Source organism: Anoplopoma fimbria, chromosome 13 (assembly GCF_027596085.1).
Source record: "Anoplopoma fimbria isolate UVic2021 breed Golden Eagle Sablefish chromosome 13, Afim_UVic_2022, whole genome shotgun sequence".
In the NCBI taxonomy this organism is placed as follows: domain Eukaryota; kingdom Metazoa; phylum Chordata; class Actinopteri; order Perciformes; family Anoplopomatidae; genus Anoplopoma; species Anoplopoma fimbria.
The window spans coordinates 26,495,824-26,523,335 of record NC_072461.1 but is presented as its reverse complement, the minus strand read 5'-3'; the positions used below and the strand labels follow the sequence as shown (position 1 = coordinate 26,523,335).

The following is a 27,512-nucleotide window of genomic DNA, read 5'->3' as shown; positions in this document are numbered from 1 at the left end:
TTTCAGTCTCAACAGCTCACTAACTCGGCCAGAGGTTGGGGGTTACATTCCCTGTCTAGATCAAAAATGGCTGGAGCAAGGTACTAACACATAAGATACACATAATACTACCACATTTGCATACGATTACACACATTTTTTATTTTTTTTTCAGTTCATAGAAAACTTCCAACTCTCTGCGTCCAACAAGGAACATGGCTTCGTAAAAATATCTGTAGTTCCATCGGCACTAAAAGCAATATGACTATAAAGACACATGGCTGGTACTAATTAGGGCTGAGTGATGTCATAATTACACAGTTATGTTAATTATAGAATACGATTGTCTCTACTAAAGCCCTGAGAGGCAATGAGAAGAAAACAAGCTGACAATTCACGTTTTAATCAGAATTTTCTCTGCTGTTTACAACTTTCTATGTTTCTCTATTTTTACATCTTTCTCAAGTGTTTGTTGTTGTAATACTAATTCTGACCACAAGAGGCTGAAGTGCACCACTACTCGATATTCAAAATAGGACTAGACAAGTTTCCCAGGGGGCAGATTGGTGCCAAAATGATATAAATTTCTTGCCAAAAGAAAGACAGAAATGTTACATAACTTGCCCAGATTCAACATATATGTATTGTTTGAGATGGAGGAATTACAACTCACCTGGAAGAAAACATAAACTTTTAGTCACTATTTAAAAAATGAATAATGGTGCACTTCAGCCTCTTGTGGCCAAAATGAGTATTACAACAACAAACACAAAAATGATCTTGAAAAAAACTTTTTTCTTCACCATTTCTTATGATCACCAAATATTTTTTACCACAAAAAGAAAATCAATACACAGGCAATCTAATTAACACAGCTTTGAACAAATTGCATGAATCATTAGTAAACTATTGTTGATTTCTCAATGCTAATATTTGACAATAGATCATATAAGAGCACCATAAAGAGGAGATATAGATACAGTCCAGTTCCACTTATTTTAATTAAGTTCCTTATTAGGTGCTTAACACTTTTATTTTGCTCAAAGTTTGTGTCTTAAAGTGTCGAACAGTTTCCTCTTTGGTTACATTTCACTTACATTCCAGAAGACAAAGGGTCAATTAGTGGATGTAGCTTTTTGAAGCTTGTTTTTTGTGCCAACTCTGCACCTTTTTATGTAGACATGACCCACTTTATACTTGTGTTAAACCTTTTGCAGATGATGATGAGTTGTACAAACAAGCCTGTAATCTTTTGGGAAATGACAGTCAGGTGTTACCTCCAAACTGTCAAATACATCCCTCTCTTTTACTGCGTGTTCAGTACATTTTAAGTCCCATCATCATGTTTTTTAAAACAGTTCAACCCAAACATCACTCAGCCCTGGTACTTATAAACTCTAATTGGGGGGTTAAAAAAAGACACTTGAACTCTTCAAAGTTGCGGTTCTTTGCCGTTTGTTTACATCAAAATACCATCGACCCTCTTCGGCCATTAAAACTGCAACGATTCCTCACAAAAATGCTAAATATGTTTTTTGTTTTTTTATTGTATGGATGGAGCCTCAAATGTTCTGGTGCTGCCGATGTTAATTCACCGACTCTTAATACAACCTGATTAATTAGTTCTCATTTGGCAGCAATAAGCTTCTGTGCCTCCGTGCTCTTCCTCTTCCTTTAATGTGAATTGGTTTTAATAGGTGGTTTAGAAAAAATGTGTTTGACACAGAATATATTTAATGATAAACGGTATCAACGCTAAAACACGTAGATATTCTCTAGAGTAGTTTTTTTCTTTTACAGTAAATTCATCTCTTGTGTCGTCGAACACGCTTAATGCAACAGTTTAGAGTAGAATAAGACAAGATAATGATGCAATATAACCCCCTAAGCACTTGAATGTAGGTGTGGAAATATGTTATCGTCTTCACTTGTTACTTATTGAATATAGAATTCTATTTGAGTTCAAATTGGAAAACCAAAAAAAAGAAACCAAACATTTTGAAGGGATTTTTTGTTTTGTTTTTACTGAGTTTTAAAATCCAGAAAGGTCAAATAAACCCACGTCGTTGGGTTTTAGTGTGATTCAAAAAAAAAAAAAGGCTGGAATGAAAAAATTCTTGAACATTTTTGATCAGCCTGTTAGCTTCCTGTGTTTGTGCCGTCAGTGTGTCAGCTGTTGTTTCTTTTTAGGTCGCAGGTGATTCTTTGAATATCTTTGTGCAAACACACCGCTGGCAACGAGCATAAATCAGTCGGGGTTTTATTATCTGCTTTTTTTATCACCAGTGTTTAATCAGCTGTTTTACTTCCATTAATAACTGCGCTTTTGTCTACAAAATACTAACGATTCCTTCACAATGTGAGATTTCGGACTTCTCCAGATGAAAGTTAACAATTACAAGGGAAACGTGGTGAAACCTTTGGACCTAAAATGACGTTTTATGACCATCATACAGCTGATTTAGAGACCTGGTGACCAAAGATGATAATTGTGATAATTGTCTGACGACACAATTCTCCCCCGAAAAAAAAAAAAAAAGACTGCTACCAACCAATCAGAATACAACACGGAATAAACTAGCTGATGTGACATCATAAGATTTGCCATAAATGTTTTCTAAGAACGCTCAAAATAAAACCAGGACTTCGGCCAAACTTTGTTTTGTTTTGCTGCAATTTAAAATGTCAAAGAACGACAACTTTCCTCTCTACGTTTATGCCCGTTCACCAGACGAGTCTAAAAGGTTTTATTTTGTAATGTCAGATTGAGACGGAGATTTAATCAGAACAATCTTATAGTGTGACGAACAATGAACCTACAAGATATCTGTCAACGCTCCTGTCACAGAAGTTCAGTTGCCGGTGGTGTGACTGCACATTTAAATTGTTCCGTGCTTTTTAATTTTTTTTAGTGGAAGTCGTTTGGTTTCCATTTCTAGATACAAAGTGCCTTCGAGAGGCATTTTATTTACCTGACCGACAACGCTGACAGAGCTTTTTCCTTTTTTTATTATCTCGTATCACATTTATCTGAAGAATTAAATGTTTAGTGGAGCAAAGCAGCTGTTCTGCTTTCCTCAGTTACCAAAGTTTGGATTTAAGGAAAGACTTTAAAACCGTCTGGTAGGTAGATGAAGTTATTCTGCCACTATTTTCTCACGTTTTTGTGTCTAAGTGGCTAATGGAGGACGACAATCTTTGATGTTGTGTTGTAGATTCTATAAACCAAGCTGAACAGACTGCAACGTAAATCTCTCGGGGCGACTCTTCTCTGCCAATATACGTCCACTAAAAGTTCTTGTTTTTGTCGCTGACAGGCTCAGATTATTATAAATATCTGACAACATTATAGAAAGAACCCTACAGGGAAATAAAACCTTTTTCTTTATCTTTACGTTATTCCAGTCTGTCTGTTTGCCTCACATCCACTTTGTCGATATCATCTAAATATTCACGACATTGTAAATCTTTTAGAAAACACTAATCTACACTTTCTATCACAACGGACGACAACCTTCACTCACGTTTCCACCGTTTGTCTCCTAGCAACATGTGACATGACTCAATAACAAACAGAAAAGTAAAGAAAAAGGTTTTATTTCTCTGCAGGTTTTCCATAATGTTGTCAGACACTTATAATAACAATCTCAGCACCAGAAAAACCATCACCTGAGCGATAGCATTGCAGCGTTTTCCATCAATACTGGACCAATATAAAAAAACTGTTAAACACCATTAGACACTTAGACACAAAAACATGAAGTTTATCTTTAAATATTCACCAACTGACACATCTTTGCGTTTTCTTTCCTCCGTTATGTTGAACACAACTGTCTGATGGCACATTCAGGAGTGTAAATGTAAGTTGTTGTGCTTGATGAGAGCGTGTTGATGATAGCCGTCAAAATGGTCAACGTTTATTTTCATTTTAATTTGCTTTTGTTTTGTAAATCCATACAATCCTAAAGGGCTGTATGTTTGTGCTGCTGTTATTCCGCTGTTAGAGAGCAGCAAGTGACTCATCTCGGAATCATAACACACATTCTTTTGTACAAATATGTTAAAATATAATTCATGTGTTTAGCTGAAGGTAAGTTCTGGAGAACAGGTCACGCTTCATATCACTGCCTGCTTTCATCTGAGAATTTTATTGGGAGAAAAAAAAACAACTTTGTTTCAGTTCAGTTTTTTTAATTTTATTTGAATTTAGTTTTTTCATTGTTCATTCCGTAAGACAGCCATACTCAGAAACATCTTGTTCATGTGTACTGGTGGATGAATCTATAGTGTGGATAAGGGACGACCAGAGCCATTAACTGCACTTTAATGTTTTTTTTTAATCCCAGTATTTTATGGGATGAACAAGCAGACGTTGAATATGTTGTTTTATATATTGTTTACATCTGCAAGTTTTCTGTGCTTTTATCCTCTCTGTCTTCGGGTTTTCCCCTTTTTCTTAGCTTTCTTTGTCAGCTTTCTATCCTGCTAGAAAAACCCCCACGACAGATCACTATTTTTTTTAATTCATCCTCATTAGAAGCCTTCAGTTATTTAGCTCTCCTGCAACCTATAGATCAATAAGTTGTCTAATACATATCCATGTTTTTGCAACAGACTATGTAAAAAAAAAAAGAAAAGAAAAAGGTCCTGTATCATACTGTGAGTGTGAATGTATTTCTTTATAGAATGTTACTGATAAATAAAAAAAAACATTTAAAATCAATATTCACTTTGGTCCCCTTTTTTTATTTTTTAAAAAGGTCTGGTAAGGTTTAGAGTTTCTCCACCAATACACCATGTGCAAGATGTTCCTGTTGTAAACATGGCTGTCTGTGTTTGAGCGCTCTGTCGTCCAATCAGAACTAAACAAATGTAACGTACGTACGAGCGTCTGATTCGTTTTAAGTGATACCTGTTTTTTTTGTGCTTTAATTTAACTTTTACTTTCTGCAAATACGTTTTAAAAAGGTCCAGTTACAGGTTTCAAGTCCTTATGTGCACGACTTAAATATCTTCAACTGTACACTGTCTGTAGGGTTATTTCAATTTTGCTTGCACATATTTTTATTTTAATAACACATGATCAGTTTAATATGTCTTATTCATAATGGGTTTTTAAGATGAGGTAAAACAAAATCTCACATTTTGACTGCAAAAAAAAGAAGAAAGAATTGGGCCTTCGAATACATTTCCAAAGAGGATTTTACTTCAATAATTTACATTCTCATTTTGAAACTGTATCTTTATTTGCATAATAATATGGTTAAGAAACTGTTATTTGATTTTAATATACAGAAAAGCAAGTTGTGCTTTGAAATAGATCCTCATGTTCTGATCTGCAGAGTTGAGTTGAATAGTAAAAGTATAAATCCTCTACGTTCAGGCCTGAAACACACTGATAATGAATTTAGTTGATATTTTAATCCATCTAATCTTGTTATTCAGGACAAAAGGATTCGGTTTGTAAAAGTCTAGAACAACAAACCTTCTCAACCACTTTACATAAACAGCAACTTTATTAGAATTATTTCACACTGGGGTCATTTATATTACATTTATTCGAGTGTTTGACCTTCCATTAATTCCTCTTACAAACACAAATCCCCCTCTTAAGTGAGGACAAATTAACCTCAATTAAAATAATTACTACGTGATTTTCATCAGTGTGTTGTCAGTTCCAGTAGTAGAAACTGAAGTGGACAAGAGTGTTTATTTAATTTGTTTAATGTAGCTGAATTCAAACCATAATGTCATGTAAATAAGGACACAACTAATGATGATTTTATTTTATGATTAATCAAATCAAATCTATAAAATGCATATCAAAATATGACATATGAAGACCTGAAGGTTCATCTTCAAATATATATATATCTTTTCATCTTCATCTATTTTATTATACAATTTTCATGATGATTTGACACAAAAAATCCAAGAGAAATGTATAATTTGATGAGTTATTAATGACTTAAACAAGTTAATACATTTTCTGCCACACAGTTAACTCATTTCAGCTCATTTTTTTTATTTGAAAGTAAAAAGGTTCTCCTCTCTGCAGCTTCATCAAATCCATCGTGACTCGGCGGAGTTGTTCTCTGAGGGAGGAGACTCCTCTAACAGACTTTATCTCCCATCCGACAAGAGAACAATCACATGCATGTTTCCACCACTTATCTTTATCTTTAATATAATCCTCCAGCTTTTACCCCCAAACATCGACAAAACAAATCTGTGTGTCGTTTCTGCTGCCAGAGGTGACCCTTGTTCTAATCTGGGAGCAGTCGGGATCGGAGCGAACAGATGCAGAGAGTTTTTCCTGCATTAATATGTTTTATCACTACATTCGTTTTTATCTTTTATTGCTGCTTTGTTTCATTTAGAAACACAACAAAGCTTTTTTGGCCAATCTGTCATCACGTGCTGCCAGTTTGGACGCTTGAAGACGAGGAGAGGTTTCCGTTCTCGTGTTCACAGCGGGGGGTCTCCTCTCTGCCGTCTAATATAGAGCTTCCACTAATAGGGAACAATGAGTTGGCTCGTTGTTTACGGCACAATTTATTTTCAATATAATTGGAGACCATCCACTCGCTAATTAGGATAATCTCTAAATTGTCATTATGCAAATCTCTTGGAAATAAATTTACACGAGGCACTCGTTTCTTCCAGGAAAAGCCAGCTATGAATTTAAAGAAATGCAGAAAGATTAGTTCTAGCAGGACAAAGCCTTATTTGTTTTAACTCGTGACTGGCAGCTTGAATCTTTTCACAAAGAGGTTTAAATCTGAAAGCAATTTTGTGAATCTTGAAAAGGCGTCTCATTTCTTCCCCCTCTAAGCCGAAGGGTCGGAGTAGAGAAGTCAGAGCAGCTTTTACACCATATTGAGTTTTTTTCTCCTTCGCTGCTCCTTCTGCTCCAATATTGGACAAACTGTTGGGATTTGTATTTGTGGAATACTTCTAACTGTAAACCAAGTAATCCTGATTCCTGTAATGCAACATTTGACAGATGTCTAAGAGGCCAAGAGGAAATGAAAACTTGTACTATTGGTTTGTGGACTACGGTTATAAAGAGTTCAGCATTTTGGTTGTTGCCATCTTGGCTTTTGCATCCAGTGAACATAAGTTACCATATTTGGACTGAGGAGGAGTGATCACAATGTAGCCCCGCCCTAAAGCATCCCCTGCTTTATGGTCTGTTTGACTCTAAATGGAGCATCATTTACTAAATGAACATCATGCTGTATTGAAGAAGACTTGAAACTAGAGATTGAGACCATAAACTCATGTTTACAATGTTTACTGAGGGAATAAATCAAGAGAGAAGTAGAGTCATTTTCTCATAGACTTCTATACAACCAGAGGAGTCGCCCCCTGATGGACAGGAGAGAGAATGCAGCTTTAAGACACTTTTTAGCCCCTGAGGTTGCCATCTGGTCTTGCATCAGGATTCTTCTTCTATCACAAACTTATAAATATCCATAAGGGTTCAAACTTGAATTGCACATTCAGGAGACTGGTATCATCTTTAACTCTTGCCTTTGCGTCTTGTTTCTGCAGGTACCGATGAGATGAAGACTGAGCCGACCAATGAGGAAGTCGCCGTTCCTGCCCTCGTCTCAACCGCTGCAGAGAGTCTAGAGCCGGTGGTGGCAGCGGCGGCCAAGGAGCACAAACCGGGCAGAAAGAGCAACTGCAGACCCGGCGAAGAGTCCGACAGCGACTTCGAGTCCGACCCTCCGTCGCCCAAAAGCAGCGAGGAAGAAGAGGTGGAGGAGGAAGAAGGGCTGAACAGTGAGCACGGCGAAGACACCGAGCCGGAGATTATCGGACAGAGGCCTCTGCTGATGGACTCTGAGGAAGAGGGAGAGGAAGATGAAGACAAGCACAGCTCGGACTCGGACTACGCCCCCAGCAGGGTCAAGAACCGTTTGAGGAAAGTTCCGGCCGGTAAAGCAGCAGCTCTGGCCGCCGCTAGAAGGAGTCCTGAGGAGGATTCAGCCATGACTCTGATCAGCCCTCCGGAGTCGCCAAGCGGAGCGAGAGCTGCTCCAGCTGGGGATTCGGTGGATGTTTTTGGTGCTATTCCGTTCCTCGGAGGAACCTCGCCCGTCGGGCCTTCAGTAAGCTCGGACATCTTCGCCAAAGCGCCTTTCAGACAAGTCAGCCACGAGGAGCGAACCGCGGACGACTTTGACGTTTTTACCAAAGCGCCATTCAGCCGGAACCTCTCCAGGTCGGGCAGGAGCGGCAGCGACGTTCCCATGGGCCAATCGCCGCCCGTTTCCCCCGATGGCATCGACGTATTCGGCTTCTCCCCCTTCCAGCCGCCTCCCACCACCTCCAGAAGCGCAGAAGACATCTTCCAGCCGTCGTACGAGGAGTCGGCCAGCCCTCAGCAGCAGAGGCTGAAGCAGCGCAGCCTCCAGAAGCTGTCGTCGCGCCAGAGGAAAACCAAGCAGGAGGCGGCGGCCGGCGGAGGCAACGGCAAACGCCACCACAGCACTCCGACCAGCGGGCGCAAGACCGGCAAGCCGACTTACCGCACGCCGGAGCGGGTACGCAGACACAAGAAGGTCGGCCGGAGGGACTCGCAGAGCAGCAACGAGTTCCTCAGCACCTCGGACTCGAAAGAGAACATCAGTGTCGACATAACGATGGCCGAAGGGAAAGACAAAGGAGCTTCTCTGCCGGTGGACGAGAACCTGTTAGACCCGTTCGGAGCCAAACCCTTCCAGCCTCCGGACGGCAGTCGGCACGGCCAGTATCAAGGACTTACCGAAAGCAAAAGCGACTCGGGCACGGCCAATGGGAAGTCCTGGTCGGGCCCCCTTCACGGTGCTCTCGGAGACGACAGCATGGATGATTTCGGCGCGCCGCCCTTCGTAGAAATGGTCGTCCACGACGGACCGCAGCAGCAGGCGCCGCCCTCACAACCGCTGGACCTCGACCCGTTCGGAGCTGCACCTTTTCCCACCAAGCAGTGACTTCTTCCTTGCGGTCTTCCCTCTCTCTGCCAGTTGCGATTGAATAACCTCTCATCTTTTTTGTTTTCGGGGCTTGGGAACACCTTCAACCAATCGACAAGCTAACCCCAACGCTTCTTTTTTTAAATACATCTCTCCGTTTGAATAACAAAAAACCCTAAATCCTGTGGAGTGTGAGAGATGTTTCCACATATCTTTCAGCTGTACCTTTGTGCTGAGAAAGCCTTTTTATGCTGCATCTTAACGCTTCTAAAGACGTTTGAACCCGATCGGAAAAACGCTGCAAAAAAGCTCTTTATGGCTTGCCTTCTGATCTACAAATATGTTTTTTTATTTTTAGCACCACGAAGCCTTACCTGAGCTGGGCTCCGCCTTGCTGCACAGTACCTCGGAAACCACGACACGGTCGGCGACACGTTGGCCTTTTTGTGTCCGTGGAATCATCCGGGAGTTGACCTTAACCACTTTTTTTATCCTTACTAGATCTTTCTCTATGCATAATTTCACCGTAGTCTTTTACGCAGCCAGTCGTGGCTTTGATTTGTTTTGCTTTACACTTTGAATACTAGAAGGGAACACATTTTTTGTTGTACTTCCTTTAAAAACTTGTCAATTGGGTTCAAGTTTAAATTTAGGCTCTTAACAGTTTATTTTATTTCCTAGCAGTAAACCTCTAGGTAAGTATAGTTAATTCTTTATTTTATTAAGTTATAAACTCAACACATTCTGTTAGAAATAAGAAATTAAAACGCAAAGCCGTGTTAGATCACTGGTCTTTGACCCCTTCGAAAACTCACAAGCTCAGCAATGTTAGTGATAAATATAACATTTTTGGTCTTTTTCGGGTTATTTGTGAACAAAACAGAATATCACAAGTTATTTTTATGTCAATTGACATATTCATAAAGGAATATAAAATCCAAGGCCGGCTGAGTAACTTGAAGAGTAATCAGGTAATTTGTATTCATGAACGCACTTTTTTCGGGCGCTGAATTCTTTCATGAACGAGTTGTGTTCTCTACATCGACGGCCTTAAGCACAGATTTCACCTTCACAACAAATAGTTTGAATTAAAACCTGCAGGTTGCCGTGTTTTCACCAGTGGAACCATTTGATACCAATACTTTCCCTCTTTTATTTTTATTTTTTTTTCACAAGGGTAAATCTGATATTGTATTTATCATGCTATACTGCTGTTTGATGCAATAAAAAAATAAATAAAAAAAGAGTCATCTCAGTACATGGTTAAATTTTATTTAGAGTCGAGTTCACCGGTTGCTCAGGTATGAAAAGTCAAGATACAAAAGTCCGGCTGCTACAAAACATCTTTAGACACACAGCCGATGAGATCAGAGCAGGTTCATAGTGAATAATTTAAATACAGAACAACAAAAACAAATCTGGAACAGTAACACCAGAAAACATTTGTCTCGGTCTAAAACTTTAAATACGACAAACCAAACAAAACAAATTACTTTCATTCCAAAATGAGACATAACTCAACATTTACTGTTATTAAATGATGACAAAGAGAAACGCAGTAAGACCTTTTTTTGTGTACAAAGACTAACATTTGAGAGAATTTAACATTTCAGTAATATGACTTCTATCCAACGTGAATGAAGAAAAAAAAAGCAGTTGACTTGAACATTGCACATCACCCTAAATAAGCCGGGAAAAAATATATAGAGAATATTGTGTCTGATGATCAAAGAAACAGATTCAAAATAAATAAGTGAAATCAGTGCTTGAATCTTTTAAAAACAAAACTGTGTCCCAATTTAAAAGTGTAAAAATGTAAATGACTTTTCAATACAGATAAAATAAGGCAGCTGAAATGTATGATGTTGTTTTCTCTATGTTCCAGTAGCTTATAGGTGTCTTTTAGTGTACAGCATTTAAATGATGGACTTTTAACATAATTAAAGGTGTAGAAATCAATATAAATTTGAAGTTGAGACGCAGATTAAATGTCTAAAAGTTTCACCAGCCTCAACTTCCACTTGTTAGGGCAGGAAAATAATATAAGATAGACATTTAAATAAAACAAATCTGCACAGTTTTTTTTAATAAACTGGACTTTAAACACTTTAAACTTTCTAGTAGTGAACACTGAGGCTTTTGCAGCTCGTAATATAAATGTCAGTTTGAAAAGCATAACACATAACATTCTGGAGGAACTAATACTTCTGCAGCTCATTATACTTTGTAGTACTTGTGTTTAGAGTATCTGTTGATTGTCTCTCAGCGGTGAGAAACTGATGAAGAAAACATTTAATTGCTCCACAGCAGTCTTTGGTTTTTCCATCTTAACAATAATTAATTACTTTTTAGTTTGTTCTCGTTAGTTAATACCTCACAGTTTCAACACTAACAAATTGTAATAGTTTGAAAATAGAATACATTTATTAAGTGCTCATCACTGTAAAAAACAGATTTGTTTACTCGCATAGTTAAAACATTTAATTTCCCCTTTTTAGGTCATTTTACTTGATTACTTAAAAACAAGAGGATTATTTTAAATATCGGGCATTCTTGGAGCAAAACACAACATGAGTTAACAAGCGCTACATGATGTTTTAATTAATAGGCACTTAGAGAACATGATCTTTCATTAAAAGAATAGAAAAGAAATGCTACTTGTCTGAACTAAACTTGCGTGTTGTTTATTTGTGACGAAAGCTGCTTTTAAAGTTTTGTTAATTTGAACGCAGTGCAACATTTTGGAGATTTTAGTAGTTCAACTGCAGAGATTCAGTTGTTTGTTGTTGATCAGCTGGTTGAGAAAAAGATTCAGCCACTGTGGCTGTTAAAATAACTCAGGTCCTGTCTTATCTTTAAAAAAACAAAAAAAGAGAAACATACTCTCTGAACGTGTCGCAGGTCTGATTCCCGGTTGCAGCCCCTCTGTTGGGTTTCCTCCACAGGTGAGGTGGACTTGCAGGTAAGAACGTGTCCATGAGTGGGGGGACATGGAGATGGACTGACAGCCTGTCCATCATGTCTCCATCATTCACCAACCTGAAGGCAGAAAGAAAATGGTTGAAACAATGAAAGAATTAAATGATTCCAATTAAAAAAAACAGCCAACAGCTCCTTCAATGTGTTTGTAACAGCGGAGAATTTAATCTGTCAAATAGGATCTGAAGGCTGGCGTCAGATCTGTGGTCGGATTAGATGATTGTTTGATCAGATGGTTCCTGATTTATAAGACATTTTATTGATTAAATTATAAAAAATAAAAATAGCCTATCACCTTAATGTTAGTTGTGACAGTTCTCAGTCTTACTTGCACCAATTCAAATCTGCAGAGCAAAGGAAATACATTTTTCTACATTCTATACTATGACTTTTTCAACATACTATGACTTTTTTTGTCATATTTTTCGACATACTATACCATAACTTTTTTTCCGACATACTATACCATGACTTTTCTCGACATACTATTTTTTTCTTCCGCTTATCCGGGGCCGGGACTTTTTCCGACATACTATACTATGACTTTTTTGTCATATTTTTCGACATACTATACTATGATTTTTTTATGACAGTCTGCCACTGAACATACTCCTGTGTCTGGTGATTGTGCACCATGCTAAAAAGCCTGAATCCTATCTCATCAAAGATCTTCACATTTTGACTCCTTCCTCTTACAGCACAATCCTCTTCCTACACTACGGACTTTACAGATTCATTGCATCTATTGGTTTGTCTTTTTTTTGATTATTTTGTAGTGTATGAATCACTTTATTCATAAAACAACCCTGTGTCTCCTGTTTTTGTCCAGTCTGTCATTACTTATATAATGGTATGGTATAGTATGTCTAAAGAAGTCATGGAATAATGTGTCAAAAAACTGCTTAGAAAGTCATAGTATAGTATGAGGTCAAATGTAATGAAAAGTCATAGTAGAGTATGTCGAAATAAATTCATGAAAAAAAAAAAATCACAGTATAGAATGTCGGAAAATGTCATGAAAAAAATCTGAATAGTATGTCGTTAAAAATACATAAAAAGTCATGGTTTAGTTTGTAAAAAAAAAAAAGACGTATTGCAGTTCCCCAAAAAATTATTAAAAAGTCATAGTATAGTATGTTGAAGAAATACATCAATAACTCATAGTATAGTACGTCTAAAAAAGCATTAAAAAGTCATAGTACACTATGTCGAACAAAATTAGTAAAAAAGTCATGTAATAAAAACTAACATAGTATAGTATGTGTGTGTGTCCAGCTCCACACTGAAAACAGAACCAGACGTACATGTGTCTTCACAAATCTGACTTAAAGACAGATTTTTTTGTCATAAATCTACACAGAGCGTTGTGCATTTAGTGCTGCTTACAATTGAACAGGGGTCCCGGCCTGCAGAGCGGCGTCCTAGGCGTGGTGGGGGGCGTCGGGGCAGGGCTGGCTGTGTCTGTACGCCATGATGAAGCACGACGACTGGTGCCACCAGTAGAACATCAGCACCAGCAGCAGGTGCCACACCTGGTGACTGGAGCCCAGGTAGTTCAGCTGGCCTGCAGCAACATCACAGAGGAAAGGAAATAAAACGTTGATTCTTTTGGCTACAGATTACTGAGACACAGTACTGCCTAAAAAAGGTTATGTAACATTTGTCTATTACATTTTTTTTTACTTTAATAGACTTAAATCTAATAACATGTGCTTAAGTATGATGTATTTCAGGTGTTTTATGCAACATAATCCTTTTACAAGACCTGAAAACACCAGATTAGTCTCACACACACTGAAATGTTACTCTGAGGAACAGAAGAAATAAAAAAAAACACCTGGGAAGTAGCGTTCAGGAACTTTAGAAACGTAGAAAATAAGAGCTAATATAGCGATGAAGTACATCCCCAGAATCCGAGGAACAAAAGCCTGAAGGGAGTAAAAACATATATATGTATTTAAGCAATTTGTGGACAAAACTCAACAGCAGCTACATAAAAAAAACTAATTAATCCTGCTGAATTTAATTGTTAGCATAAATAACATTCTTAGATATTATTAAAGCAATAAAATAAATAAAAAATAAATAAACTAATAAAATGTAAATATATATAAATAAATATGTAAATATAAAAAAATAAATAAATAAATAATATATAAATGTAAATAAATAAGTACATTTATAAATATGTAAATAAATAAGTAATATATATATTGTTGTGGACAAAACTCAACAGCAGCTACATAAAAAAACACAAATTAATCCTGCTTAATTTAATTGTTAGTATAAATAACATTCTTAGATAATATTAGAGCAATAAAATAAATTAATAAATGGATAAAAAATAAATATGTAAATATAAATAAATAAATAAATAAATAAATAAATGAATATAAAAATAATATAAATAAATAAATGTAAATAAATTAATAAATAATATTGGCAAGAGTTGCTTTTCTTATAGAGACCAAAAAAAACTTGGGGAAAATAAAATTTACAAAAGTGCATTAATATTGTAGCTTTAACTCAGTCAATATAACATTTTGAATATCCACAACAAAACTAACCTTCCATATTTTTCCTCTAAAACAAACAAATTGACATCCAATTCAACCTCTTTAAAAAAGAGAATTGTACGGTTATTGAGAAGTCTCTGAGCGTGCTCACCTGGACGAGCTCCGAGGAGAAGCCTCCGGTGATGCAGATCCAGTGGAAGGTGGGGATGAGGCCGTATCCGGTCACCAGGCAGAAGATGAGCGAGCGCAGCTGCTTCCACTGCTTGCTGAGGTAATGAGGGTGGATCTGAGCGAAGAAGACGGCCAGGATCATGGCCAGGACCGTCACCAGGTACACCTGCCGCCAGTACTGCAGGGACAGGAAGCGTCACATCACAACGTACGCGGCTACAACATAAAGCGAGTAGGTTTCATTTACAGGGTCAGAAATCTGCAGGTTTAAAAGAGTTTTAAAAGCCACCTGAAGTCGTCCCATGATGAGAAAGGATGTGATGATATACACAAATGAACATAAGACACACACATTCACAAAGTGTCAAACTAAAACCAAGAAAATGATTTCAAAAACTCAAAACATGTTTTTGTTCACATCCATGTCTGTCCAAAATAACAGACATGCTATCAGACATTTCACATCTCATATATTTGGGTTTTTGACCGTTGGCCAGACAAAACACATAAATGAATAAATAAAACAATGTGAAGACTTAACCTTGGGCTCTTGAAACCTCCAAGTTCTACTATTTTCTAGGGATGGGCATCGTTAGGATTTTATTGATACTAGTACTCTCATCAATACTGCTTATCAGTTCGGTTCCTTATTGATACTTTTACCAGTTCTTTTTGATTATATTGTAAGAAAATAAAGAAAATGAATTAAGATAATTAATTGTCTTTATTGCATTTGAGACAACGAGAGTTCTCAGAGTCCACTGGAGGAAAATGTAGCCTCACTTCGGATCTTTGTGTTCTCTCTGCCATGATGTGTGTGTGTGTGTGTGTGTGTGTGTGTGTGTGTGTGTGTGTGTGTGTGTGTGTGTGTGTGTCAGAGTTGAAATCTGTTCCCGTTTAGAACCGAGTTTCGGAGGCCATCCCTACATTTTTCTTATCTGTAACTGACTGAAATTAAGACAGATTAATTAAAAACAAACACAAAAGCCATTAATTGCTTTCTGTTATCCAAGTCACTTCTATGGGTTAATATAAACTCTATTTATGTAAAAGGTGAAGTGAATATTAATGTACGTATGTGCTAAAAAAAAAAGCGTTTCTTTAATAATACTTATGATGACGGTCCTCGCTGCTACTTAAACTTCTAGAAGAGAACTGTTCAGTCTGGGCGGCCTCGTCTCCGTCCCTTCTGTCCGTTTGTGTGGATGTAGGCCTCCGTCCAGTCACACGTCCTCATGTGACGAGTCCTGCTGAATTTCACAGTGAATAAATTTGCACCAGGAACAAGGCCCTGCTCGGCTCCAGCCAAAAAAAAAAAAAAAAAAAAAAAAAAAAAAAAAAAAAAAATTCTTCTTAAGCACTTCTCCCTAACAGACACCGTGTTCTCTTCTCCAAATCTGCATTTCTCAAAAACACTCAAGAGTTTGAGACTGGCTAAATATATGAAGAAAAAATAAATGTTGTGGGTTTTTTTTTCTGTAGGGACTTGGCTTGCCGCAGGAGTGGAGCCACCCAGAAGCGGAGCCCGAGTCTTGGCGAGGACGAGGGGGGGGGGGGCCTTCGCTGAGACAGCTCCCAGACTTGCGAACGTCATATGGTGGGGAACAGGAGTGACGGACCGCTCCGTGAACGCAGCCATCTGGTTTGGGCTGGAGCAGATTTCAGCTGCGTTCTGGGGGCAAAATAACCCGGCGCTTCCAATATGCGTGGGGGAAAGAGAACAGTAAGGAGCACAGCCAAATACTAAAAAAAAAAAAAAATGAAAAGAAGAAGCAACCAGGAGAGGAAATAAGATAACATGGTGGTGGGCGGCTGTCATCAGAGGCTGTTTATTTTTTCAGAACGGCGAGCGCAGCAAAAGGTGTCGTGTTGCTTATTCACCAGGAACAATGAGTCAATCAGCAGAGCCAGACTGTGAGCTTCACTTCGGCTTGATTCAATTACGGCTTCTGGTGGCGAGCTACATCATACGAGAGTCTCCGGGGAGGACGGTGGTTAGACGTTTAACGGATGATACGAGCAGTGGAGCGCCACACATCAACATATTTACATTATCTACTATGTGCATGAAGCTGCAGGGACTGTTGTAGGAAAATAAATCTCACGGATTCTCAAATATGGATGAGAATCAAATCACATTACAAAATAAAAATGTGTCTCTGCTGCAGCATTAAGTATCACACAGCGTTCTTTTAATTCCAATGTTTCCCCTTTAAGCAAGCAGTAGGTTTTTTTCCATCCACAGAGGAAGACCACAAAATGTGTCTAAAAGAGTATTCAACTAAATAAGTGAGAGTGTGGTTTCAGACCTCTGAACCTTAATATCATCTCTCTGCATAGCTTGCAAGCTACTCAGAGCTAGGTTTGGCAATCTTTTTCCATTTCCAGCCAGAGAATGGCAGAATTTAAATCATCCAACCTAAAAAACCCAGCCTAGTGTTGCAAACTCTTTTCCATTGAAAGAAGCTAGCAGTTGTTAAATCTGGAGAGAAGGTCATCAACACTGACAAAAAATATTTTTTTTCCTATTTGCGGCACAAATTGTTAAGCAAATACTGATTCAATTTTGGAAGAAAAGAAATGAATGTAAAATGTAAAAATCTAAATCAGCTATCTGATTAGATTCAAGTGCAGTTTTTACTGAAATTCATTTCAATTATTTACCATGTTTTCTCATATTAATACACTTTGTAATGACTATTTAAGATAAGATAAGATAAGATTTATTAATAATCCTTTATTAGTCCCGCAGCGGGGATATTTGCAGGCTTACAGCAGCATAGAGTAAAGTGCACACAAGAGACATAGTAGAAGAAGACAAGATAAAAATAAGTATTATAAATAAGCAATAAAAAAACAGTAGAAAATCAACAATAACTGAAATATTATATTTACAGACAGATTTTATATTTTGGCAGATATTATGGCTATAATTGCACAGTGTATTGTATTTCACGTGTCATGTGGTCTGCTGTCAGGAGAATAAAGATTGTAGGTCATTTTATTATTATTTTAGTAATATTGTAAGTTAGTAATCAATACTATGACTCTATTATTGTAGTTCTGCTGCTGTAACAACTTAATATCCACATCTATCGTTTCTTATCTGCTCTAATGCTGATGAGGGACTAAAGAGCAGATTCATTTTCTGATACGCTATCAAATTTTTCTTTTTAAATTTTTCAGAGACAGATCAGAGGTAACAAATCAAGATAAATCAATAGAAGTGATCTGCGGGCTGAAGGTGAACTCACATTATTACAGTAGAAGGTGTAGAAGACTCCGGGGACGTAGCAGCCCAGGATGCCGATGGAAACCCCGGCGTAGTCCAGCGCCATCCAGCGGCGGCTGGTCTTCTCCGAGCGGTGGCAGCAGAACAGGTGATAACCCACCGAACACAGCATACACAGCTGGAGATGGGAAGGCAACGAGGAGAGGAGAGTCGGCAAAGGATGTGAGATGCAACACGAGATAACAAGAAGGAAAATATTATGATTTAAATGTTTTCATCTCAAATTCTGCCTTTTTCTTTCTTTTTAAATTAACTCATTTTCTATTGGACTTGAAGACTCTGGTTTTCATTCCTCCTCCAGCCAACTGCTGGACTGATTATTTTTTTCATTTGTTGAGAAGAACAGCCAATATTTTGGATGAGGTCTGACGTCCTTCTGTAACCACTCAGATTAAGGTAACACCGTGAAATCGTCACATAATCAGTTTCCAGGATATTTGGCTAATTTGGAATCGCCACATAACTCAACATGATGAGAAAACCTTGTTTTAACGTAACATTAAAACAAGCCCTGCCTATGTTAACTTGGCTAATGAGATCTGAAGTATATTTTGGATTTAATCTTCATTTATTTCTATTAATTGAGCGAAAAAATGCATAAATTTGGTCAAAATTTTAAGACTTTAACCTGAAATCTGTAATTAAAAAAATCTGTAAATTGAAAGGAATATAATCTGTTGTTTTAATAAATCAAAGATTACATTTAACTTAATTATTAAATAATTAAATTTATATTTCATTCTTCAGTGCACAGATCTGACCCGACCAGAAGACCAACATTTGAGAGAGGCATGATTATGATTTTATTTTGCTTTTTATAAGAGTCCACCATAAAGACGGAACACTATATGAACTAAAAAAACACAATTGATGCCAGATTTAATTTCTAAATATAATGTGACATCCTAATCAGACATTTCTTCCGACTGTCATGGCTGAAGTAAACTAGAGAAACCTGGTCCTGTACCTGGAAGCAGAAGAGTCCGATGGAGTAGATGACGTAGTCCTCTTTGGAGGCGCCGATGGCCGGCAGCACTGAGGCCATGTTGTACACGCCGATGAAGAAGAAGAGCAGGAAGCCAAACAGGTGGCTCCAGATGTTCACCGTCTCATTGGACAGAATGAAGATGCTGCACAGATCAACATAGTAAAACAAAAGAAAGTTAAATAAATGTCATTCTCCTCCCAAAAATCATCTTTAATACAGACTGAGATCAGTGATCTCAACCTCACAGCTCATAATATTTTAATTTGAAACATCTTCATGCTCCATGATGATGCAGAAAGTCCAGAAAAGGAAGTTCAGAGGGGTTGGCTACATCCTCACTTTGCACCTTCATCCCAGCTGCAAGAGCTGCCTCGGCGCTGTCCACGCTGGCATTCCATTCTAATGGAAAATCGTATCTGTAAGGTATTGTAGGGATCAACCTATTTTTAGGAAGAATTTCCACCAACCTCCCCATTGTCCCAAGTTTGAAGGTTTTTTTACACACAGTGCACCGAGCTTCATAGGCGCTACCAGGCACCGACCTTAACCAGTCATACTCGTCCTTCTCGAGCCATTCAGGGGGCGACTCCTCTGGTTGTATAGAAGTCTATGAGAAAATGACTCTACTTCTCTCTTGATTTATTCCCTCAGTAAACATTGTAAACATGAGTTTATGGTCTCAATCTCTAGTTTCAAGTCTTCTTCAATACAGCATGATGTTCATTTAGTAAATGATGCTCCATTTAGAGTCAAACAGACCATAAAGCAGGGGATGCTTTAAGACAACTTTAATAGGGCGGATGGCTTACTGTGATTGACAGGTCGACACCAGAGACGTATACAGTGTCTCTACGTCACTCCTCCGCATTCCAAATATGGTAACTTCTGGTCACCGGTTACCAAAATGGCAACGGCTAAATCGCCAAAACCTGAGGCTTCATAACGCCAATCCACAACCAAATTGGTGACATCAGGATGAATATGTCCACTTCTTATATACTTCATATAAAAGGCATAGAAACAGTAGATGTACCTACCAGCCACTGTGGCCATGAAGACAGAGAAAACGCTGTTTTGTCTACATTTAAATAAAGAAATCATCCACTTGTTGAAATGTAAGATTGCAAAAAAAGAACAAGAACCTCCTGACATTCGGAGTTAGCCCAACTCTGCACAACCTTTAGGATTTATAAAGTATCATTACATTACATTACAGTCATTTAGCAGACGCTTTTCTCCAAAGCGACTTACAGTCAGTAGTATGTTACATATCATTCACCCATTCACACACTGATGACAGGCTACCATCAAGGTGCCACCATCAGACTCTAACTAACATTCATCATCCAGTCCACACCGATGGCAAGCCTTCAGGAGCAACTTGGGGTTAAGTGTCTTGCCCAAGGACACATCGACTGGCGAAGCCGGGTATCGAACCACCAACCCTCTGATTGGAGAACTACCTTGCTCTCCACTACGCCTCACCTTTTGATGCAGAGTCTGGAGGGCAGGTAGGCTCTGTATCCATCCGTGATGTAGGGGTTCTCCCTCAGAAACACTGGGATCTGCTCGTAGGTGTACAGCCTGATGCCGCGCGGCACCAGCACGGGCCAGTACTGGTAACCTCCCAGTTCAATGTAGTGGGCCGTCTGGGCGCTCTTCTGGGGCTTCTGAGGCATGGCTGGACCCGGGGAGTCTGCTTTAGTCTGACCTGAAACTGAGAAACAAAAAAAAAAGACAAATTAGATCCAATTAAGGAATACATCTTACACAATACGTGACGTCAGGACAGCAGAGTCGCTGCCCATCTTTCGGCGCAGGCTGAAAACTCACCTCTTCAAGAAGTACTACCCTGAGTCTTCCTCGTAGCACTTATTGTATTCGTATTAGTCTGTTGCAATTATAGTTTTCGTAGTAATTTGTTTCTGCACTATACTTTTGCTCTGGCTTATGCTTTAAGATGCTTGTTTAAGAAAGGAGATGCACTTATGACTTCTGGTGACTAGTAGTTCTCTTGAATACCTATGTTGAATACACTTCCTGTAAGTCGCTTTGGATAAAAGCGTCTGCTAAATGACTGTAATGGAATGGAATGTGTGTGGGCGGCTGTGGCGTAGTGGAGAGCAAGGTAGTTCTCCAATCAGAGGGTCGGTGGTTCGATACCCGGCTTCGACAGTCGATGTGTCCTTGGGCAAGACACTTAACCCCAGGTTGCGCCCAAAGGCTTGCCATCGGTGTGGACTGGATAATGAATGTTAGTTAGAGTCTGATGGTGGCACCTTGATGGTAGCCTGTCATCAGTGCGTGAATGGGTGAATGATATGTAATATACTACTGACTGTAAGTCGCTTTGGATAAAAGCGTCTGCTAAATGACTGTAATGTAATGTAATGTAATGATACTTTATAAATCCTAAAGGTTGTGCAGAGTTGGACTAACTCAAGAGGTTTAGAGGTTTGTCACATATACAGTACCAGTCAAAAGTTTGGACACACCTTCTCATTCAATGGTTTTTCTTTATTTTCATTTTTTATTATATTCTACATTGTAGATTAATATTAAAGACATCCAAACTATGAAGGAACACATATGGAATTATGTGGTAAACAAACAAATGCTCAACAAACCAGAATATGTTTTATATTTTACATTCTTCTTGTAATGTAATGTATTGAACAAGTGACACACTTATTAAAAGTGCATATTTAGTAATATAAACACTGGTTTCTCTGCATATTATCTGTTATAATCTTAATATTAACAATCTGACACTCATCTGCTGCTTCTAAAGGGTGAAGACAGCCACCTGGCAGTCATGTGATCCCAGGTTAATGATCCTCATAACACCAGACTCCCTTCAGAAACATGCCACTTCTGGGCCTCACCTGCAGGCAACACTGTACAGGACATGCTGCACCACCTGCCACACCAGCTGTGATTTAACTAACAAAACATGATTTTTTTGTAAATTACTAAAAGCCGATTTTTCCATGAGAAGCCAATTCAACTAGAAACCCAAAAAAAATCAGCATATTTTGGTGAAAAATAAAAAAATTTGCAGGATCAATCTTAAAATAGAGGTTTTTTTCTCCATGCTGTCTGGATGCTAGGTGGCTAACTAGGAGCTAACAAAACAAGGCTACTGGAGCTAAGCTAACGGCGCTAAGCTAACTTATATTAACACACTCACCTTTCAGTTTGGTGTAGGTGCAGCTGGTGCCATTCTGGGGTTTGTAGTACGGCCCACGCATGAGTATAAACGTGTTATAACACCGGTTTAAAACGCGGCGCAGCGTGTTTCTACTTCCGGGTGCAGCATCTTCCAAATCACCAGTGACGTCATCGAGAAAGGACCCCTCGTCCCACTTTGCTCCTCCACGGTGCCCGAAGACTGCCTGAACAAAAACATAAACAACAATATTATTTAATATTTTAAAAGATATATATATAAATATATTTATTTTTCTGTTATTTATTATTTAATATTTGAGCTACAAAAAATATAGAAATAAGCAAAAGGCTGAATCAAAAATACAAATAAAACAAATTTTGGGTATTAATGATGAATTGACTGCCTGAACAAAAATAAACAACAATATTATTTAATATTTGAGCTACAAAAAAAAATACAGAAATAAGCAAAAGGCTATAATAAACTATATTTTGGGTATTAATGATGAATTGACTGCCTGAACAAAAATAAACAACAGTTTATTTTTCTGTTATTTATTATTTAATATTTGAGCTACAAAAAAAAATACAGAAATAAGCAGGCTATAATAAACTATATTTTGGGTATTAATGATGAATTGCCAAGTTACCACACACTTTTATATTTTGTTTGTTGATTTATCATTAATACCCAAAATATAGTTTATTAGTATTTTTGATTCAGCCTTTTGCTTATTGTGTATTTTTTGTAGCTCAAATATGTTTATATGATAATCTAATTTTTTTTCATGCTAAACATGTCATTTGTTATTTTTATTTAACATGTGTGATGATATTAAAATGTTTGGCTATTTAAGACAGAAATAAAAGACAACTTCAAACTCATTTGAGAATGAATTGTGAGAGAATATTGTATTTTTGCACAAACAAAATACAGTACCAGTCAAAAGTTTGGACACACAATGGTTTTTCTTTATTTTTATTTTTATTTTTTTCTACATTGTAAATTAATATTGAAGACATCCAAACTATGAAGGAACACATATGGAATTATGTGGTAAACAAACAAATGCTCAACAAACCAGAATATGTTTTATATTTTAGATATTCAAAGATAGTTGAATGAGAAGGTGTGTCCAAACTTTTGACTGGTACTGTATTTATTATTTAATATATATAATAAATACACAAATAAGCAAAAGGCTATAATAACTATATTTTGGGTATTAATGATGAATTGCAATGCAACCATACACTTTTATATTTTGTTTGGTTGTGCAAAAAAAATACAATATTCTCTCACAATTCATTCTCAAATGAGTTTGAAGTTTTATTTTATTTTGTTTAAATAGCTACATATTTTAATATCATTTAAGACAGAAATAAAAATAACAAATTAAATGTTTAGAATGAAAAAATATTGTATATTATCATATAAAATACAGTACCAGTCAAAAGTTTGGAAACACACAATGTTTTTCTTTATTTTTATTTTTATTTTTTCTACATTGTAGATTAATATTGAAGACATCCAAACTATGAAGGAACACATATGGAATTATGTGGTAAACAAACAAATGCTCAACAAACCAGAATATGTTTTATATTTTACATTCTTCAAAGTAGTTGAATGAGAAGGTGTGTCCAAACTTTTGACTGGTACTGTATATTTATATATATATAATATATATACACAATAATTAAGGCTATAATAACTATATTTTATATTAATGATGAATTGAATGCATACACATACAAAAGGCTTTTATATTTTGTTTAATGATGTTGCAAAAATACAATATTCTCTCACAATTCATTCTCAAATGAGTTTGAAGTTTTATTTTATTTCTGTCTTAAATAGCTACATATTTTAATATCATCACACATGTTAAATAAAAATAACAAATTACATGTTTAGCATGAAAAAAACTTATATTATCATATAAACATACAGTACCAGTCAAAAGTTTGGAAACACCTTCTCATTCAATGTTTTTTCTTTATTTTTATTTTTATTTTTTCTACATTGTAGATTAATATTGAAGACATCCAAACTATGAAGGAACACATATGGAATTATGTGGTAAACAAACAAATGCTCAACAAACCAGAATATGTTTTATATTTTACATTCTTCAAAGTAGTTGAATGAGAAGGTGTGTCCAAACTTTTGACTGGCACTGTACTAAAAACAACAATGTAAACTTTATGGATTAAAAACATTTTCTATTTATGTCCCCTACTTCAGGTAGTCTCCTCTATAAATTAGCCAGTTAATAATAATTTAATATTATTTAGCTGTACAAGATTTGCCTGCATCCACTTGTCAGACAAGCAGCCGTGGCACTGTGCATGATAATAATGATAATAATCCTCCTTCCCTTGAAATTATAATATCTCACAACTATTTTTGTCCGTAGTTTGAATAAATTTGACTGGCTGAAGAAAGGCGTAAGAAGCCCCCCTTATTAGTGGAGTTGAAATAACACTATAAGTATCATTTCAACTCGCTTTTTTTCTCCTTCATTGTGTTTTACCATGTTCCTTTAACGAGTTGTTTTTAAATCTTTAATAATGAAATAGTAGCATTATTACTATTTGTGACCTGTGACTTTTTTTCCAGATTACGTCTTTTAATAACAGTTAGAGTAGGATCGTATTGTATAATTACCCTGGTTTATAATCTAATGTAATTTAACACATCCCTCTCATTTACTAAATGAACATCATGCTATATTGAAGAAGACTTGAAACTATAGATTGAGACCATAAACTCATGTTTACAATGTTTACTGAGGGAATAAATCAAGAGAGAAGTAGAGTCATTTTCTCATAGACTTCTATACAACCAGAGGAGTCGCCCCCTGATGGACAGGAGAGAGAATGCAGCTTTAACACATGAAGCATCGGCTTCAAAAATACATTGATGTGCAAATTAATCGCACACAAAAAAACACTCTTGGTGTCTAAAAAGTCCAATCCATCAAAGTCAATAGACAGAAAAGAAATCCCAGTTAATCACATGACTTCAAAATGGTTTTGCTCCTGCTCGAAACAGCTGTTTTCTACTCCGAATTTTTGACCTTATATTTTGTAAATCACAGAATCCTGCTTTAACTTCTCATATGGTGATTTTCAAGAAAAGCCTAAGTATAAATTTAGTGAAAGATTCAACCTTCAAGTCGCTCTTTAAATGTAGGCGTCTGAGTTCAGCTCGGTCTCCTGGCTGTCATCCCGCTGCACCGAGAGACTGTGTTACATCCTCCTGTCGCTAACTGTCATCCAGAATCCTCATCAGCTCTCTCTCTCTCTCTCTCTCCCTCCCTCCCTCTCTCTCTCTCTCTGTGCAGACCTCTCAGGTGTGAGAGACGCTGGAGGATTCCCTCAGGAGGGAAGTCACACTCAGTCCTCCCTCTGCTGTTTACACCCGGCTTTAATTGCCTCATTCTCAACTGGAAGTGTGTTCTTCATTATCACTTCTAATACACCTCTCAGCACATCCTCGACTGGCAAAGTGTCAGCTGCCAAGTTAAGATAGTAACTCGTGCATGGAAGGGCAAACAACGAGAATCTCCTGCTGCTGCAGTCGCTGCTCAGTATTAATTGATTTTGTAGGCCAACAGTTGGATACAAATGAGGCAACACATAGAGAGAAATGTACAGTATGTCCTTTTCTTCTACTTTCTTTTCCCCTAAATTTGAATCACTTATAAAACATCCGTTTTTCAACTTGGTACACATTGACTTCAGTTGTTTTTGCCCCTGGAAATACAGAAGCTAAAGTTAAAATAGTTTCTAAATAGATGTTTTAAAGCTGGGGTGGTCAAATTAGTTTGTTTGTGTTGTTCCATATACAGAAAAAGTCACAGGCCAAAAAATTGTAAATGTGTAGTTTTCAACCAGGTAGATTCCCAGTTTCTAGATAAAAAAAAAACATGTGCAAAATAAAATGTATTTTCTATCAAAATAACTACGCAACACTACAAAAAAACTATTTCTGTATCGCCATCTTGGATTTTTGCCACCCGTAAAATGGACCATAATTGACTAAATGAACATCATGCTGTATTGAAGGAGACTTGAAACTAGAGATTGAGACCATAAACTCATGTTTACAATGTTTACTGAGGGAATAAATCAAGTGAGAAGTAGAGTCATTTTCTCATAGACTTCTATACAACCAGAGGAGTCGCCCCCTGCTGGACAGGAGAGAGAATGCAGGTTTGAAGAAACTTCATCATTGGCTTCATTTCTCAGAACCGGACTTTGCCGCCTGTCGTGGACATTGAAAGTGTAATTAAAGGTTCTCTTGAATGCAGCATCTAGTGGCCATCAGAGGAAGTGCAGCTTACAGCGCTTTCACATTGGCTTCAACAATTTAATGCTTGAGATACATTTTTGTTTTCAGTGCAGCTTTGTCTCTCCTCTTGCTTATTAGATTTCAAAAAGGTCAGAAAGGGTTGATACGAGTTTCTTTCAGGACATCACAGCCAATCAAACGAGATCCACGATAGAGGACACACCTCTCATAAGGACGACTCCCCCGTCTCCCAGCCCACCACCTTCTTCATGACTTCACTTAAATCACTGTGACAATCTGTCGCCGGCTCCTTAACCCCCCCCTCCCTCAATCTCTGTCTTTGATTTCCGTCCTCCATTTTCCTGTCAGACTTAACGCAGAGAAATGTGCCTCGGCGTAATTGTGCGCTTAGACGGCGTCTAATGGAACATGAAATGAAAGCGCTCCTACTTAAACTCTGAGTGGTTTTCAACACTTGCTGCAGATTGGCTGCAAGTGTTGCGTGTTACGGCCGATATTTCCGGTATTAAGGGTGAAATGTGCAGTAAAAACAGCACTGCTTTATGTCTTAATTGAGTCGCCTTCGCTGTCTTGGCAAGTGAGATTCACTCCTTTCCAAACAAGGCGTTGTTAGAGTGGTTCTAAATAGAGGCAGACAGGCCCTCGGGCTGCCAGTGTCCTTTGGGATTGTCAGGGTCATCAATGAAACGGGTGCGCTCCTTTTGTGACCGCATTTAATGGCACATTTAATGCTAAATGCATTGGATGTTGATGCTAAAAGCTTGCTAAATTGTGTCTATGCTACTGCACAAAGGAGGGATTTCCACTTCCATTTTCTCTCCCACCTGCATCCACGTTGAAAAACCTCAAATCCAGGGCGGCTCACATCTTTATTTTTCCCTCTCAAACCCCAAACACAAAGCTCACAGGCATCACTGGCTTTCGACGGCGGCCCCAGCCAAATGTTAGCCCGCCCGCCGTGCCAAGACTAGACAGGCCCTTTGCAAAGCTAACACGGCCTCGCGGCGGCTTGTGCTCGTCAGCGGCCGGCTGGTCTCATTGGCTTTATTTATAGTCGGCGCCACAAGACATCTGCTGGAGACGAGACTCTGTCCTCTGTGTCCGCACAGCACCGCACAGAGGGAGCTTG

The 27,512-nt window shown here is 37.8% G+C and overlaps 2 protein-coding genes across 4 annotated transcripts in view; one reads left to right on the top strand and one right to left on the bottom strand.

Moving 5' to 3' along the window:
• Positions 1-10,155, top strand: part of bmp2k (BMP2 inducible kinase) — a 50,187-nt gene extending 40,032 nt beyond the window's left edge. For 2 of the 3 annotated variants that reach the window (XM_054611770.1, XM_054611771.1), the window contains exon 17: positions 7,537-10,155. In XM_054611770.1, the coding sequence (XP_054467745.1) occupies positions 7,537-8,963 (1,427 nt within the window). In that variant the 3' untranslated portion in view covers positions 8,964-10,155. The remainder of the gene's footprint in view (positions 1-7,536) is intronic. The other variant, XM_054611772.1, reaches the window with a different exon arrangement.
• A 52-nt stretch (positions 10,156-10,207) lies between these two features.
• Positions 10,208-22,222, bottom strand: paqr3a (progestin and adipoQ receptor family member IIIa). Its single transcript, XM_054611774.1, has 8 exons — positions 22,082-22,222; positions 20,377-20,608; positions 18,871-19,033; positions 17,866-18,021; positions 14,592-14,789; positions 13,762-13,852; positions 13,311-13,488; positions 10,208-11,984 (listed from the first exon to the last, which is right to left on the bottom strand). Exons 1-7 carry the CDS (start codon positions 22,140-22,142, stop codon positions 13,346-13,348), a joined length of 1,044 nt encoding a protein of 347 aa, XP_054467749.1. The 5' UTR covers positions 22,143-22,222; the 3' UTR covers positions 10,208-11,984; positions 13,311-13,345.
• Between the last annotated feature and the right edge of the window lie 5,290 nt (positions 22,223-27,512).

Excerpts from the sequence above, each read along its gene's own strand:
- paqr3a (XM_054611774.1), bottom strand. The coding sequence starts at position 22,142 with ATGCGTGGGCCGTACTACAAACCCCAGAATGGCACCAGCTGCACCTAC. Across the intron at positions 20,609-22,081 it reads CACCTACACCAAACTGAAAG|TTTCAGGTCAGACTAAAGCA; the intron begins GTGAGTGTGTTA and ends TTTGTTTCTCAG. Across the intron at positions 19,034-20,376 it reads TCCAGACTCTGCATCAAAAG|CATCTTCATTCTGTCCAATG; the intron begins GTGAGGCGTAGT and ends TGATCTGTGCAG.